The sequence below is a fragment of the Lynx rufus genome, unplaced genomic scaffold (genome assembly GCF_022079265.1).
Source record: "Lynx rufus isolate CCGP_SWC_20201006 ecotype Redwood Valley unplaced genomic scaffold, mLynRuf1.p SCAF_5, whole genome shotgun sequence".
NCBI classification, from domain to species: Eukaryota; Metazoa; Chordata; class Mammalia; order Carnivora; family Felidae; genus Lynx; species Lynx rufus.
The window spans coordinates 75,724,644-75,739,224 of NW_025814867.1; the positions used below are offsets into that span (position 1 = coordinate 75,724,644).

Below are 14,581 nucleotides of genomic sequence, written 5' to 3' on the forward strand. Positions count from 1 at the left end.
CTACCATACCTGCAATTCGAGTCTGTGCGCCTTAGGACTCCACCCCACCCCGCGCCTCCATCCGCTGAGCCCAAAGGCGGCCCACGACTTGCTCCTCCCAGGGGCCGGCGTCTAGGGAACACGCCTGCGCACTGCTCTCTCCTTGTCTCCTCCCTCCTTCCTTTCGTTGATCCTTCGCGTTTCGAGCGCTGGGTCCTTTTTGTCCCCTACTCCGAGCGGTGTCAGCTTCCGTGCGGAAGCGGTGGCCGTGAGGGAGGAAGATGGCGGCGACTGTGGTGGCGTCGCCTGGTGCGGTGGCTAGTCGGGCCAACAAGCGCAGCGGCCCTGGGCCGGGAAGCGGCAGCGGCGCGGGAGCCAAAGGGTCGGAGGAGGAACCGCCGCCGCCCCTACAAGCAGTTCTGGTGGCAGATAGCTTCAATCGCCGCTTCTTCCCCATCTCTAAGGACCAGCCTCGGGTGAGCACCGCGCGCGGAAGCAGCCAAAGGGCCCGTAGGTGGCCGGGCTACAGCAGGTTATCCTTTCGGCTGCGTAGTGGGGAGTGCTCTGGCAGATGGGCACTCATGCTGACCACCTCAGGTTTGAAAGGCTTGTATAGGGCTCAGTGTAGAAGTAGTGCTTGTGAGAAGTCTTCACACGGGGATTCAATGCCCCAGGAGGAGGCTGTGCTGCCTTTAACCGTGCAATGGAAAAAGAGATCCTTAGGTGAATGGGAACAGCACTTCCTTTTGCCTGCAAAAAGGGGGGTCATATGCCTGAAAAAAGAGCAGACCGGTAACAGTCTGATCCCATAGTAAGAGCTGTCTTGAATCCCGGAGGGTGTCCTTTTTTTCTTTCCAGGTTTTAATGACAGACGGTGCCATCTGTCAAAAGGAAGACAGAACTGGTTTAGTGGCCAGTTGCCAGCAGACCCCGTATTGTCTAGATACTGGGGAATTGGACTGAGCTAGTCTTAGGGATTGCAGGGTCACTCAGCAGTCCCTAGTTCAAAGACAGCTGCATTCGGATAAGAAAAAATCCTAACTTCCCACACCTCCCAAAAAGCCTAATGGCTGTTCATTTTGGACAAATGATTGGGATGGCCAGAAAGAGATCTGGAAGGAAATTTTATGGAGGAAAGGGCCTTATCACTGCTTACGTTTCTGGAGATAAGATTGATTTTTAGTATTATCCTTTGCCAGAGTGGCCTGTCGTCCTGTAGTAGCTGTGTGTCCGTTGCTAGGCAAGCAGATTCCATGCTTGCTGTTACATTCTCATCCTAGGTTCTCATGCTTAGAGCATGCCATGAACATCAAAGGTAGGGGCCTGATTTCTTTTAACTTTAGAAGATAAAGTAAAACGATAGCGTTTGGGAACACTGGTAGGGGAGTGAAAATTGTAGTTAAGTGGAGGAAAGAATAGTGCCCAGCGGACCTTTCTGGATTCAAAAATTAAGACTTTTTTCATCTCCTGCCCTCCAGGTCCTCTTGCCCCTGGCCAATGTGGCACTAATTGACTACACTCTGGAATTTCTGACCGCCACAGGTGTACAGGAAACCTTTGTTTTTTGTTGCTGGAAGGCTGCTCAAATCAAGGAACATTTACTGTAAGACTCTGCAACTTTTCTTTCCATATTTCACCATTTTTTCCAGTTTCCTTAGGATGGTTGTAACTAAGTAAGGAGAAATTGTGAGGGGAAAAAATGTGTCTGTTTGGATTCCATCATAAGGACTAAGGGCATTCTCTTCACCTATCAGGAGGTGAGCAGCTGAAGTTGTGACAAAGATTAAAGAATAACATTTGGATTTTTTCTAAATCTCATTTATAAAGTTTGATCTTGTTGATTTTGCTTTTATTTAAAGCCTCCAATATGGAAGTCATGAGAGAAACATCTTTGTTTTGCCACTGAGCTTCTAAATATTGAGCTCTTCCTCATCTTTGTATTCACAGTGCCTAGCTTAGTACAAAGCACGTAGTAAATAAACACTTAACAAATGTTTGGTGAAATCTTCTTGAAAAAGAGTGAATCTTAGGATTTATGGAAGTATAGGGAATAAAGACTAGGATATTAGCATGGTGTCCTTTAGACAGCTCCTAAATTTGTTTTGGACTTTGCAAGGAAAGAAGTGGCATGGAAAGTGTGTTCCCAGGATACTTTGTATACTCTTAAGTCTCAGCAGGATTTTGAATTCAGATCCATGTTTGGGGACAGGTGTCAGGGTATGGAGAAGAAATAACTATGTTTCTCTAACCCATAAAACAAGACTGGTGACACAGGATGCTGAAACCATTCATTATAGTTCATAAATCTCTTTGAAGTAGAGGATGCTGGCAGGAACCCAGAAAAGCTGTAGAGAAGGTGTGTGAATGTTGAATGGGGGAGAAAAATAGGGAAGCTCTACGCAATCTTTATGCTTGATTTGCTCGTTCCCCTCATCCGCCTTCCTTTAGGAAATCCAAGTGGTGCCGCCCTACATCCCTCAACGTGGTTCGAATAATTACATCAGAATTATATCGATCACTGGGGGATGTTCTCCGTGATGTTGATGCCAAGGCCTTGGTGCGCTCTGACTTCCTTCTGGTGTATGGGGATGTCATCTCAAACATCAATATTACCAAAGCCCTGGAAGAACACAGGTCAGGATGGGACGATGGTAAGGACAAAGGGTTTGGAACCAGCAGAGCCCTAAGACTGCTATTTTGCTGCTCTCTCCTTCCTATCCTTTATAGATTGAGGCGGAAGCTAGAAAAAAATGTATCTGTGATGACAATGATCTTCAAAGAGTCATCCCCTAGCCACCCAACTCGTTGCCATGAGGACAATGTGGTAGTGGCTGTGGATAGTGCCACAAACCGGGTTCTCCATTTCCAGAAGACCCAAGGTCTTCGGCGGTTTTCTTTTCCTCTGGTATGTGGGTATCTGGGGTCCTTGAGATGGGAAAGTGACAGGCTTTAGCAGGAGACACGTTGAAGTGCTTGTAACTTCTCCCTACAGAGTTTGTTCCAGGGCAGTGGAGATGGTGTAGAGATTCGCTATGATTTACTGGACTGTCACATCAGCATCTGCTCTCCTCAGGTGAGCTTTTCAGGGCCAGAGCTGCATATCTAAAGAGTAAAACTCTGAGGTATGTTATTGCTCCTTTAGAAGGCCAGGGTATATTTCTTCTCCCTTTTTCTCTTATCAGTTCCACAGTAAACGGGTGCTTCATCTTGACCCCAGGATCCCATTGGGAGCCTTTTTGGGATTCTGGCCCTTGTCCAACTGTCATAGGGTCTGATAGGTCTTTAGAGGCTTATCTTTGCTTCCAGAGAATAGCACTTACCATGGTGCTACATCCCCCCCGCAGGTGGCTCAACTCTTTACAGACAACTTTGACTACCAAACTCGAGATGACTTTGTACGAGGCCTGTTAGTGAATGAGGAGGTAAGAAAAGGTTCCCATGCCTCTTTAGAAGAGGGCTGTGATTTTATCCCATGCTGATAATTTTTGGTCCTCTTTTGTGTTTTATTGAGCCTTAGGAGTAAGGAAAAGAACTAGGGGGTGGGGCGGGGGGAGAGGGAAGCAATAGACAAAGAAACATCTTGACCATTTGGCTAGGACATTGAAAGGCAGAGGGGAACTTAAAGTTAGGAAAGAATTGTACCTGGTTGTGTTCTTCCTCTCTTACTTACTTGGGTGACCGCCCTTTCCTTGTCCCCTTTCAGATCCTAGGGAACCAGATCCACATGCACGTGACAACTAGGGAATATGGCGCCCGGGTCTCCAACCTACACATGTATGCGGCTGTCTGTGCTGATGTCATCCGCCGATGGGTCTACCCACTCACGCCAGAGGCAAACTTCACTGACAGCACAACCCAGAACTGCACTCATTCCCGGCATAACATTTACCGAGGGCCTGAAGTCAGCCTAGGCCATGGCAGCGTCCTGGAGGAAAATGTGCTTCTGGGCTCTGGCACTGTCATTGGCAGCAATTGCTCTATTACCAACAGTGTCATTGGCCCTGGCTGCCGCATTGGTGAGCACAGGTGGGGAAATCAAACTGGTCACCCCAGGAGCAGGAACGTGGGGAGCCCCATGTCTTCAGAGAAAGAGAGGGATCGTTCCTGAGAAGGAGGAACTAGTGTGGCTACCTTAGTAAAGGACAGAATAGGGATGTGAAATTTGTGGCCTTTAATTTGTGGCCTATGAGCCTCTTATTGGGTGACCCTTCACATTCCAGAGTACCTTATTCACATTCAGGACCAAGTGGATAATTAACATGCAATAATAACATCTGTTTGGTGCATTGCAGTTTTACAAAGGGATTTTGCGTACATCGTTTCATTTATCCTCACAAAAACCTTGTGAAGTGAGTATTATTTATTCTCAGTTTATAGCCAAGCAAATAGGCTCAAAGAGGTTTATCTCCCTCAGGGTTATAAGCTAATGAGAGGCAGTGCTAGGACTTGAATGTGAGTATTCTAAGTACGGCATTCTTTTTACTCTACCATTACTACCTGGTTGTTTCTTGGTAAGTCACTTTGGTTATAGGAATGTGATGCTTTTAATGGAACTGGCCCTTTAAAGGAACAACAATAAAACTCGAATTCTAAAATGTACAAGAAGAGGAGCAAGCATCTGGCTGGCTTAGTCGACAGAGTACGGGACTCTTGGTCTCGGGGTTGTGAGTTCAAGCCCTGCATTGGGTATAGAGATTACTTAAAATCTTTTTTTTGTTGTTGTTGTTTTTATTATTATGTTTATTTATTTTGAGAGAGAGAGACACACACAGAATCCGAAGCAAGGCTCCGGGCTCTGAGCTGTCAGCACAGAGCCCGATGTGGGGCTCGAACCCATGAGTGGGAGATTGTGACCTGACTCCCAAGTCGGATGCTCAACCGACTGAGCCACCCAGGCGCCCCTTAAAATCTTTTTTAAAAATTGAAATGTACAAGAAGAGATGGAAAAATTGAGTTCTACTTCTAGACGTGGATATGATTCTAACAAGGATCTTGAGTTCAAAGGGGTCCCCAGATATCTTGAAGGTTCTCAGGTACTTAAGTGCAGTATATAGTCTGTGATTGTTGCAAACCTAGTGGAGGATGGTCGTGGTAAACACTTCTATTCTCAGGCTGGAGCTTAGAAGGGGAGAGGGTGTTTCTGGTGAATTAGGGATGCAGTATCAGAGCTGGGTGGGAGTTGTGCTGCTATCAGTCAGCCCTGTCCTCTAGGAATGGCCCTGGTCTGGAGCCCTGAGTGACCAGGAATGCTTCCTGTCCTGAGCCAGGTGATAACGTGGTGCTGGACCAGGCCTACCTGTGGCAGGGTGTCCGAGTGGCTGCTGGAGCACAGATCCATCAATCTCTGCTCTGTGACAATGCTGAAGTCAAGGAACAAGTTACACTGAAGCCACGCTGTGTCCTTACTTCCCAGGTAAGACCATCTCCATACTGCACACAAGCCCCAAACTGGTTGGTGGTCATGTTGAGCCAGAGGGGCCTTATGTCCACCCATGTTCCAGCCTGAATTGAGAGTCCCAATCCAGTGGATTCTTTTTTTTTTTCTTTTTTTTTTTTTGAGAGAGAGCACGTGTGCTTGCACACACACAAGTAGGGGACGGACAGAGAGAGAGGGAGAGAGAATCCCAAGCAGGCTCCACACTGTCAGCGTAGAGCTGGACGCAGGACTCGATCCCATGTGAGATCATGACCCAAGCCGAAATCAAGAGTTGGAGGCTTAACTGACTGAACCACCAGGCAGCCCCCTTGTTTTTAATGCTTATTTATTTATTCTGAGAGAAGTTTTGTGCAGTGGCAGTATCGTAGCCAATGAGGTTTATCCGAGGCACGATTATTGCTAATTGAAAACTATTTATTCTGAGAGAGAGCACGAGCACACGGGGCAGAGATGGGGAGAGAGAGCAAATCCAGTGGATTCATTTATCTTCTACTTGGCTTAGTAAAAATAGTTGCTCATTGTCAGGATGTACCTTTTCCCAACACACTGATGGATCTGTGCCACCTACTCTTTTTTGGTCCCCTAGGTGGTAGTGGGCCCAGACATCACGCTGCCTGAGGGCTCGGTGATCTCTTTGCACCCTCCAGATGCAGAGGAAGATGAGGATGATGGCCAGTTCAGTGACGATTCTGGGGCTAACCAAGAAAAGGAGAAAGTGAAGCTGAAAGGTGTGAGGCTTAGCAGGTGTGGGGCATCTGTGTGTCTCTTTGCCCTGTGGGAAAACCAGTATTTCCTCCTAGAGTGATTGTGCTTCTCATGTGCCTTCACTAAAGATCAATGCTTTTCCAGGTTACAATCCAGCAGAAGTCGGAGTTGCTGGCCAGGGCTACCTCTGGAAAGCTGCAGACATGAATGTGGAAGAGGAAGAAGAACTACGGCAGAATCTATGGGGTGAGCTAGGCCTTATTCCTGTCACCCCCCCCCCCCCACACACACACACACACACACTCCTAAGTCGGAATATTTTGAAGGAGAGTGAATACTTCAGAATCAGACCACTTGTTTATTACTTTATTCACTCAGACAGGGTAGATAGATTACTCTGTGTCAATGGCTCTTTCCTTTTCTTGTTTCTCACCCTTAATGGGTTCTCAGGACTCAGAATCAATGTGGAAGAAGAGAGTGAAACTGAGAGTGAGCAGAGTATGGATGCTGAGGAGCTAGACAGCCGAACGGGCTCCCCACAGATGGATGACTTCAAAGGTAAGTGGCCAGGGGAGCAGTGTCCTGGGACAAAAGAGGAAAACTTCCAGTTCATTCTTTGTCTGGATCGACTAGCCAGAGACTTGTGTTTCTCCCGGAAGGGGTTTGGTATAAAATCAGGCCCATAGGGTGCTGGGGTGGGCTCAGTCGGTTAAGCATCCAACTCTTAATTTCGGCTCAGATCGTGATCTCACAGTTTATGAGTTCAAGCCCCACGTTGGGCACTGCGCTAACAGTGCAGAGCCTGCTTGGGATTCTCTCTCTCCCTCTCTCTCTGTCCCTCCCCCGCTCATGCTCTCTCTCTCTCTCTCTCTCTCTCTCTCTCTCTCTCTCTCTCAAAATAAATAATTTTTTTTTTTTTAGTTTTTTTTTCAACGTTTATTTATTTTTTGGGGGACAGAGAGACACAGAGCATGAACGGGGGAAGGGCAGAGAGAGAGGGAGATACAGAATCGGAAACAGGCTCCAGGCTCTGAGCCATCAGCCCAGAGCCTGACGCGGGGCTCGAACTCACGGACCGCGAGATCGTGACCTGGCTGAAGTCGGACGCTTAACTGACTGCGCCACCCAGGCGCCCCAAAATAAATAAATATTTAAAATAAATAAATGATAAGGTCAGGAGTAGAGAACTTAAAGCATTCTGGAGTGATGTTGGCTCATGAACTTTTTCGTTTGATTTTAGTATTCCAGAATGAAGTCCTGGGAACACTACAGCGGGGCAAGGAGGAGAACATTTCTTGTGACAATCTAGTCCTAGAGATCAACTCTCTCAAGTAAGAGCAGCCCTTCCCTCTGCTCCTGTCTGCTGGGTAATCCCAGGCAGGTAGAGGTTCTCTCCTGTTTCTTTCCCAGATAGGAACTGATTCACTCAACGTCCCAAGTGAGCAAGGCTAGTAGAGAATTAGGATGATTCAAGGAGAATGTTAGGTTCTGGCCTCAGCATAGACTTCCCTCTTCCAAAGTCTTCCCCTTGCATGTTGTTCCATCTGACTTCTCCCCCAGTATCCTGTCAAAGTCATGGTCCTACAAGCAAGCTGAAAGGGCCAGTGAAGGCCCTGGTGTCACCCCAGTCTTCCCACAGATACGCCTACAACATAAGTCTAAAGGAGGTGATGCAAGTATTGAGCCACGTGGTCCTGGAGTTCCCCTTCCAACAGATGGATTCCCTGCTGGACCCAAACCGTTACTGCGCCCTGCTGCTTCCCGTGAGTAAAGATGGGCTGGAGACAAGAGATTGGGTGGTGGCAGATCATCGTTCTTGCTGTGTTTCACTTTAAAGGAAATAGGGAGTAGAAGGTCTTACTGTGGGATATGTGTTACTTGTGGTTCCTTTCTCCTTGCCTCTGGGTATAGATTGGGTACAAGAGCAGCCCAAAGATATATCCAGAATAGTCCTAGACTTTTATACTCTCTGACTGAAATGATTTAGCACAGAATGAGATCAACCTTTAGGCTGGCAATGGGTATGTTGAGGCAGCCTGTAGCATCTGACCCCCTTTTACCTTCTCTGGGAAATCTTTTCTTTTTCACCAACCCTGACTGCCAGCAACTCCCAAGTCCCTCTGACATGATTCTTCAGGCCTGTATCATCTCCCGCTTGTTTTCCCATATCCTGATAGTCCTCTGTTATCGATATTGACTTTCTTTGCTATCTAGATGTAGGTGCATGCTCAGGAATATATTGCAGTTCCCTTTTCCTTTCTTCCATAGCTTCTCAAAGCCTGGAGTCCTGTTTTTAGGAACTACATAAAGCGTGCAGCTGATCATTTGGAAGCATTGGCAGCCATTGAGGACTTCTTCCTGGAGCATGAAGCTCTTAGTACTTCCCTGGCCAAGGTGAATACCTCAAGCCCCCTAGTCCTGCATTTGCTTTGAAACAGACCTTGGCTGCCTTCATGGAGACACAAAACAGGCTGACATGAATCCAGTATGGGGTTTGATTAATAGCACCATCTACCCCTATTATCATGCTGTTTGCTAGGATGTACAGCTTGGAGCCAGGCTAGTAAGGCAACCATTTGGTGATTATCCCAGGAACCAAACAAAAGTTCCAGAAGTTAAACCTATCCCAGTAGCAGAGTGAATAGCTCATTCTTGTCTATTTTTAAAGCAACTGCTTGGTGTTTAAAAGGAAGCTGATAGTTTGGTGGAAAGAGGTGCTAAGATCTCTCTTCCTCTTTCTCTGTTATCTATTATATCTTGCTGGATTCTTTGAGGTCCCTGAGATCTCCTCTGCTGGCCTTCTGCAGGTGCTGATGGCTTTTTACCAGCTAGAGATCCTGGCTGAGGAAACAATCCTGAGCTGGTTCAGCCAAAGGGATATGACTGATAAGGGGCAGCAATTGCGCAAGAACCAACAGGTGAGTCAGGCTGCCCTCCTGTGACCACAATGGTTGTCTGGTCCCTGGCTCTTGGTCATAGATTCCAGGGTGGTTGGTCCCTGGGACTCTGGCTGCTCAAGCTGTTTATCTGCTAAGGAGAACAGAAGGGTTATATTCCCCTTCCTCAATAGCTTTCCACTCTGCTTCCTTACAGCTGCAGAGGTTCATCCAGTGGCTAAAAGAGGCAGAAGAGGAATCATCTGAAGATGACTGAAGTCACACCGCCTGCTCCTACGGGTGTGTTGATAGCCCTCCTGGCTTCTGGACCAGAGCAAATGAGAGGCTAGTTGCAGAAGGATGAGTGATCACCATCCAAGCTGAGACTCAAAGGAGCAGAGGCTGGAACTACAGTATTCTTCCCACCGCCAGTAACCATGTGCCTCCCATCCTGACTGGGGAGTTGGGAAAAGGGAAGTTGGGCTGGAACAAAGCTCTGCCTAAAGAGGAGCAAGGCAAGCCCTGCAGTTAGAGGAAGCCCAGAGGAATAGTTTTGTGCTCTGGCTTTCCCTCAGGGAACAGCAGAGAGCAACTGGCCCTTTCTGCTGCTTGTATTTGTTAATATTAAAAAAAAGAGAGAGAGGGGGATGTATTTGGTTTCTCTCCAACTCTGACTGATCAGCTCTTAAAATAGGTGACCAAAGAGTTCTGAACCTTGCAGCTTTTCCTTAACACCTGGGAGAGAGGGAGAGGAAGGGTGTTACTGCCACTAGGTGGTACTGTGGTGCCTTGCTAATTGACCATTGCCTTGGCTCAAGGGTAGTGAAAGGCCTAGATTCTTTTCCAGCCTCTGTGGACCAATTTGTGGTCCTGGAGTAGTATTCCTGAGCCTATTGCCATAGAGAGTCCTAATGCAAACACTTTCCTGCCAGAGGGTGATGATCCAAACATATGTAAAGTCCATTGACCAACTGCCATGCTTTGTGCAATAGATCCAGTACAATTATCAGGGAAACTGGGATATTCAGCATCTTAAAGATAAGGAAGTTTGCTTAAGGTCTCAAGACTCTTGAGGAGCAAAGCTGAGGGCTTGAATCTCATAATCTAGAATTCTTTATGTTTCAGCATATTCAGTGTCTCAGTGAAGGGAAATTGCCTCCAGAGGCAAATATAACCCCAAGCCAGCAATGAGTATCCTAAGAACAGAGAAAGATCCTATGAAATGGCTTACTGTATGGTAAGCATTTTGCTAAATACTTTTCATGTGTTTAAACTTCACAGTAGACAATAGGTCATATCCCCATTTTCAGATGAAGAACCTAAATTTCAGAGAGGTCCCATAACTGGTCATTGATAAAGCTGGAGTTTGCCATTTTGCTCTGTTGTCCCCTTTAACTTCGACTATGAGACATGCTCTTCTGTCTCATCTTTTTAAGCTCTTTTTTGCTGTCCTAAAACCTTTACCCTATTGACACCTAAACTGTGGCAAATGTTACTGGTAACCAGTGATCCTCCTGGACATCACAGAAAATGGTTGCCATTATTCATTTTAGTTGGGTAAAAAGGAGTAAGCTGAGGAAAAGAATACTGAATTGTATTCAAGGGTGTGAATGGGCAGTACCGAGTATTTCTAAAGAGTAAAAAAACAGGATTTGGCTTAATTTACTTTTCTTGTTCAGTAAATCTCAGTTTCTGCTTTTTCATATGTAGGAACTAGTACCTAGAGGGCATATGAAGGTTATGGCATGGACTACTAGGAGCTGTTAAATACAAATAACTTTAGGGCATCTCTGATTTGTACCTAATGGGTAGCAGAGATTAGAGGTGGCCTATAGAACTTTTCAGAAGGAAGAGATTCCTTCCAGAAGAGTAATTAGGGAAGGATTAGAGGATTGTGACACTTGAGTGGCCTAAAAGTAGGAAAGGGTAGAAGGGGATATTAAAAGCAAAGCAAAGGATTTCCATTTAAATGTGGTATACTAAACACATGGGGTTTTGTTTTGTTTTGTTTTTTGTTTTACTTTTTCAAAAACCCCATTCAAATGCCAGTAATGAAATTCTTCAAAAAAGGCACATGACTCAATAAGAAAAACCAGAGGTGATCACAATGAATAAGAGACATTAACATTTTGGAAAATGAAAAATAAATCAAAGAGTGAAAGTTCATTTAACAGAGCAGAATGAGATGGGTTCTCTCTGCTGAGGTGGTTATTAACAAGAAGCAAACCCAATGTGCCCTTTTGAACCCAGAAGAGGTTCAGCAAAGGGGATAAGGATTGGGGCTGAGAATGGGGTGGGTGCAGGAGAATCAAAGATCTGTATAAGAAAAGGCCCCCCAGGTTTCTACCTCATCTGGTTTAGCCAGGTAATTACCCCAACTGTCCTGCAAGAAATGGGAGGATTTAGTCTGAAGAAATGGAGAGGAAATTATAAAAGAAATATTTATGAAGTTTTCTTAAACCCAAAAGGCAGGACTTTTCAGACTAACAGCTCATGAGTGCCCAGTAGAATGAATGAAATAGCCCCATGAAATTTCAGAACTTTAAGGAAAAGATATTAGAGCCTCTGGACTCAAGAGCAGACATGAGGATGGGGGTGAGGGGCTAGATTGGAAATGAGGGATTAAGTGAAAGTGTATGAGTGGTAGGGCTCTGAATATCAGCACACACCAGGCAAAAACAAGCTGAATAAGTGCAGGGGAAAAAAAGCCTTTCAATACTGACACTTTTTGTTTTCTCAAAACCAAAAACCATCTTTACCCTATTTGATCATCGTACAGTGAATCCTGTTAGTTAAAAAGCCCTGTACCTCGACAGAGTTTCCAATCAACTTTTTAGTATTTCACTCTTAAATGTGAATAGACTGCCAATGGTTATCAAACATTTGAGGAAACTTTGAACATGAAAGGCAGAGACCAAAACAAAATTGAAACCAAGGAAACCATGACAAAGTAGGGAGTTATTTGAAAACCTCAGGGAGGGGGGAGAGCTATAATTATTCTCAAAAAAATATTGTGTCTGAAGAAAGTACTATGAAAAGGGAGAACTAGGTAACAAAAATTTTTTTCAAACAAGTTTTTAGAAATTAAGTAAATTGTTTCCTACTGAGAATTGGAGGACTAGAGAACTGAATAGGATGGAGATGTTACCCATCCTTATGTAGTTGAATTTTGAGTTGTGACATTTTACCTATCCAATTGGATAGGGGAAAGGTTGGAAATAATGTTAAGAAAATCTTGCAAAAAGATGCAGTCATTCAAAAATAAAAGGGAATGGTTGATAAAGGAAGAATCCAGAAGGTCCAACATCTAACAAGTTGTAAAAAAGTATGGGGAAAATAGTAGTGATGTTACTAAGTAAGGAAATATTGTTGAATTTCTCGATGGAAAGGACTCACTAAGTGCCTAGCACAGTGAATAAGCACCAAGATATATCGCCATGAAATTTCAGAACCTCAGGAATAAAGGGAACTTCTAAAAACTTACAGAAAGAGTAAAAACAAGTCATGTGCAAAGCCTTAGGGAAAAATAGAGATCTAACTGCTTAATAGCAACACTGGAAGCTGGAAGACAATGTAATGATACCTTCAAAATTCTGAAGGAAAATTACTTTCAACTCAATCATGTTTTCAGATTTGCAAGTTCTCAAAAGGGGTTTTATTTCCCATACTCTCAAAGTAAGCCACCAAAGGGTGTGCTTTACCCAAAGCAAAGGAGTAAAAAGTATCCAGGAAATGGGGATCCAACACAGAGGAGAGGTAATTCAGAACATGATGCAGAGAAGTCCCAGGGTGAGAGCTGTGCATAGGCTGAGACAGCCAACAGTGCTGACCAGAGCAAGAGAGCGGAAGGTTCCAAGGGAGAAAATGGTTGGATAATCTATTTGACTATGTAAACAATATGTATTGAGAAACTTAGATTATGTAGTAAGACTTAATGGTAGATATATAAAAAAGCAAATGAAAAAGGAAGGCTATGATTAATGCCAGCAGAAACAAAAAGTTGTGAAGGAAGCATGTACTCAGTGAGAATGTCAATACTAAAATCTATACTGATTTAACCAAAAAGGATAATTTTACTATTTTAAGAGGCTAGGGGGAAGGTGGAAGAAAAATCCATTAATGAAAATTGGGAGTAATATGCAATATCTAGAATGTATAGATCAAGAAATAGTATAAGCTTTAAAAGTATACTGGGGTAGGGAGGAAAATGGGACAGAGAAATGCTGTTAAGAGCTTAACATGCACATATATTCAATTTAAAAAAAAGGGTATGAAGTGAAAATGCACAAGATCTGTGCAGGTACTAGCAATTAGGTTGATTTGCTGAAGTAAAAAATATAGCCAGCATATTATGAAACAAAAAGTTGTAGAGGTTGGCAGTTTAGATTATGGAGAGTTTTGAATACAGTGCTAAGAATATTTGGAAGGCACTGGGGGAATGTCGAGAGGTTCCTGAGCAGAAGAGTTGTGTGGAAGAGGTACTTACTCTGAAAATGCTAATTAGACAAGGATACAAAATGGAGTGGGAGGAGCCCACACTTGTTACTGTGGCCTTAAAAGACCTATGTGGTCTAGTCCCAGCCTATGTTTCCAGCCTCATCTACCACTATCACTAAAGTCACAATGGCCTCCTTGTTCCTCAAATTGGGAGAGAGTTATTTGTGCCTTGAGTCTTTATATTTGGCCATGCCCTCTGCTTGGAATGCTTTCCCCCCACACCAGACCCTCTTATAGCTGCTGCTGCTGCTTCCATTCTGTCTTAGCTCAAAGGGAAGAGGACTTCCCTAACCACCCATAATTCTCTTCTCCCTTTTACTATCACATTGCTCCATTTTATCTTTTTCATAGCATTTGTCACTCTGAAGTTATTTATTACAAGCTTGTGTGCTTCTTTTCAGATCAGTGAAAGTCCTGAGAGTAGTCTTACCTGTCTTGTTTTGCTTTACCCCCTACAGTATGCCTTGCACCTAAATGGACACTTTATTGAATGAATTAAAAACTAAGGGGTGAGAAAATCTATTAGGGACCGATTACACCTAGTTCTGGTTTCTTACTGTCCCAGTCATGCACTCATTTTCATTCTTGCACTCGTTCTGCATCAATCCATTTATTAAGCCACTACTTTGCACCTAGGTATTGTATTGAAGTTATAAGAAGAAATCAGAACTCGATCCGATTCTGTCCTCAAGGAACTGTTTGACAGACTCAGTGACAGCAGCTATGCTTTTCAAAAGACCCTAAAGGGCCATGTGGAGGTCACTTTCCTCCATTGATACCTGGTCAGAATCACACACACCCCCCCCCCAACTCTGGGGACCAAAGTGACCCCTGTGTTACACCCGTCCCAGGCTGCTGAGGAACAGCCGATAGATCCCCCCTGGGTCCAGAGCCGGGGCCTTGGTGAGTCCGGAAACGTAGCCACCCTGGTGAGATCTACCCTCCCTTTCTGGGGGCCTAGGCGACTGCCGCCAATCTCCCCGCGGGCCTGGGACCTGAGCGCCTGAGGCCAAGCTTGCAGCTCGGCGGGTAGGCTGGCTGTCCGCAGGGCCATCTGCGGTGAGGCCAGCGCGGCTCGGCGGCGGAC

The 14,581-nt window shown here is 45.0% G+C and overlaps 1 protein-coding gene and 1 pseudogene across 3 annotated transcripts; both read left to right on the forward strand.

Annotated features, from left to right (window-relative positions):
• The first annotated feature begins 228 nt into the window (after nucleotides 1-228).
• On the forward strand, nucleotides 229-14,441 carry EIF2B5 (eukaryotic translation initiation factor 2B subunit epsilon). Of its 3 annotated transcripts, XM_047099350.1 has the most exons (17): nucleotides 230-455; nucleotides 1,458-1,582; nucleotides 2,428-2,613; nucleotides 2,707-2,884; nucleotides 2,972-3,052; nucleotides 3,324-3,401; nucleotides 3,683-3,995; nucleotides 5,247-5,392; nucleotides 6,003-6,144; nucleotides 6,266-6,367; nucleotides 6,572-6,679; nucleotides 7,362-7,452; nucleotides 7,761-7,884; nucleotides 8,390-8,515; nucleotides 8,929-9,039; nucleotides 9,215-9,297; nucleotides 14,346-14,441. In XM_047099350.1, the coding sequence occupies exons 1-16, from the start codon at nucleotides 261-263 to the stop codon at nucleotides 9,272-9,274; spliced, it is 2,166 nt and encodes a 721-aa protein (XP_046955306.1). In that variant the 5' UTR covers nucleotides 230-260; the 3' UTR covers nucleotides 9,275-9,297; nucleotides 14,346-14,441. The 3 variants fall into 3 exon arrangements, 2 of the variants coding, with proteins under 2 accessions (XP_046955306.1, XP_046955305.1); XM_047099349.1 differs by lacking the exon at nucleotides 14,346-14,441 and having other exon boundaries at nucleotides 9,215-9,643; XR_006965655.1 differs by lacking the exons at nucleotides 9,215-9,297; nucleotides 14,346-14,441 and having other exon boundaries at nucleotides 229-455; nucleotides 8,419-8,515; nucleotides 8,929-9,038.
• LOC124527476 (uncharacterized) lies at nucleotides 5,759-5,844 on the forward strand (annotated as a pseudogene).
• Nucleotides 14,442-14,581: the final 140 nt, after the last annotated feature.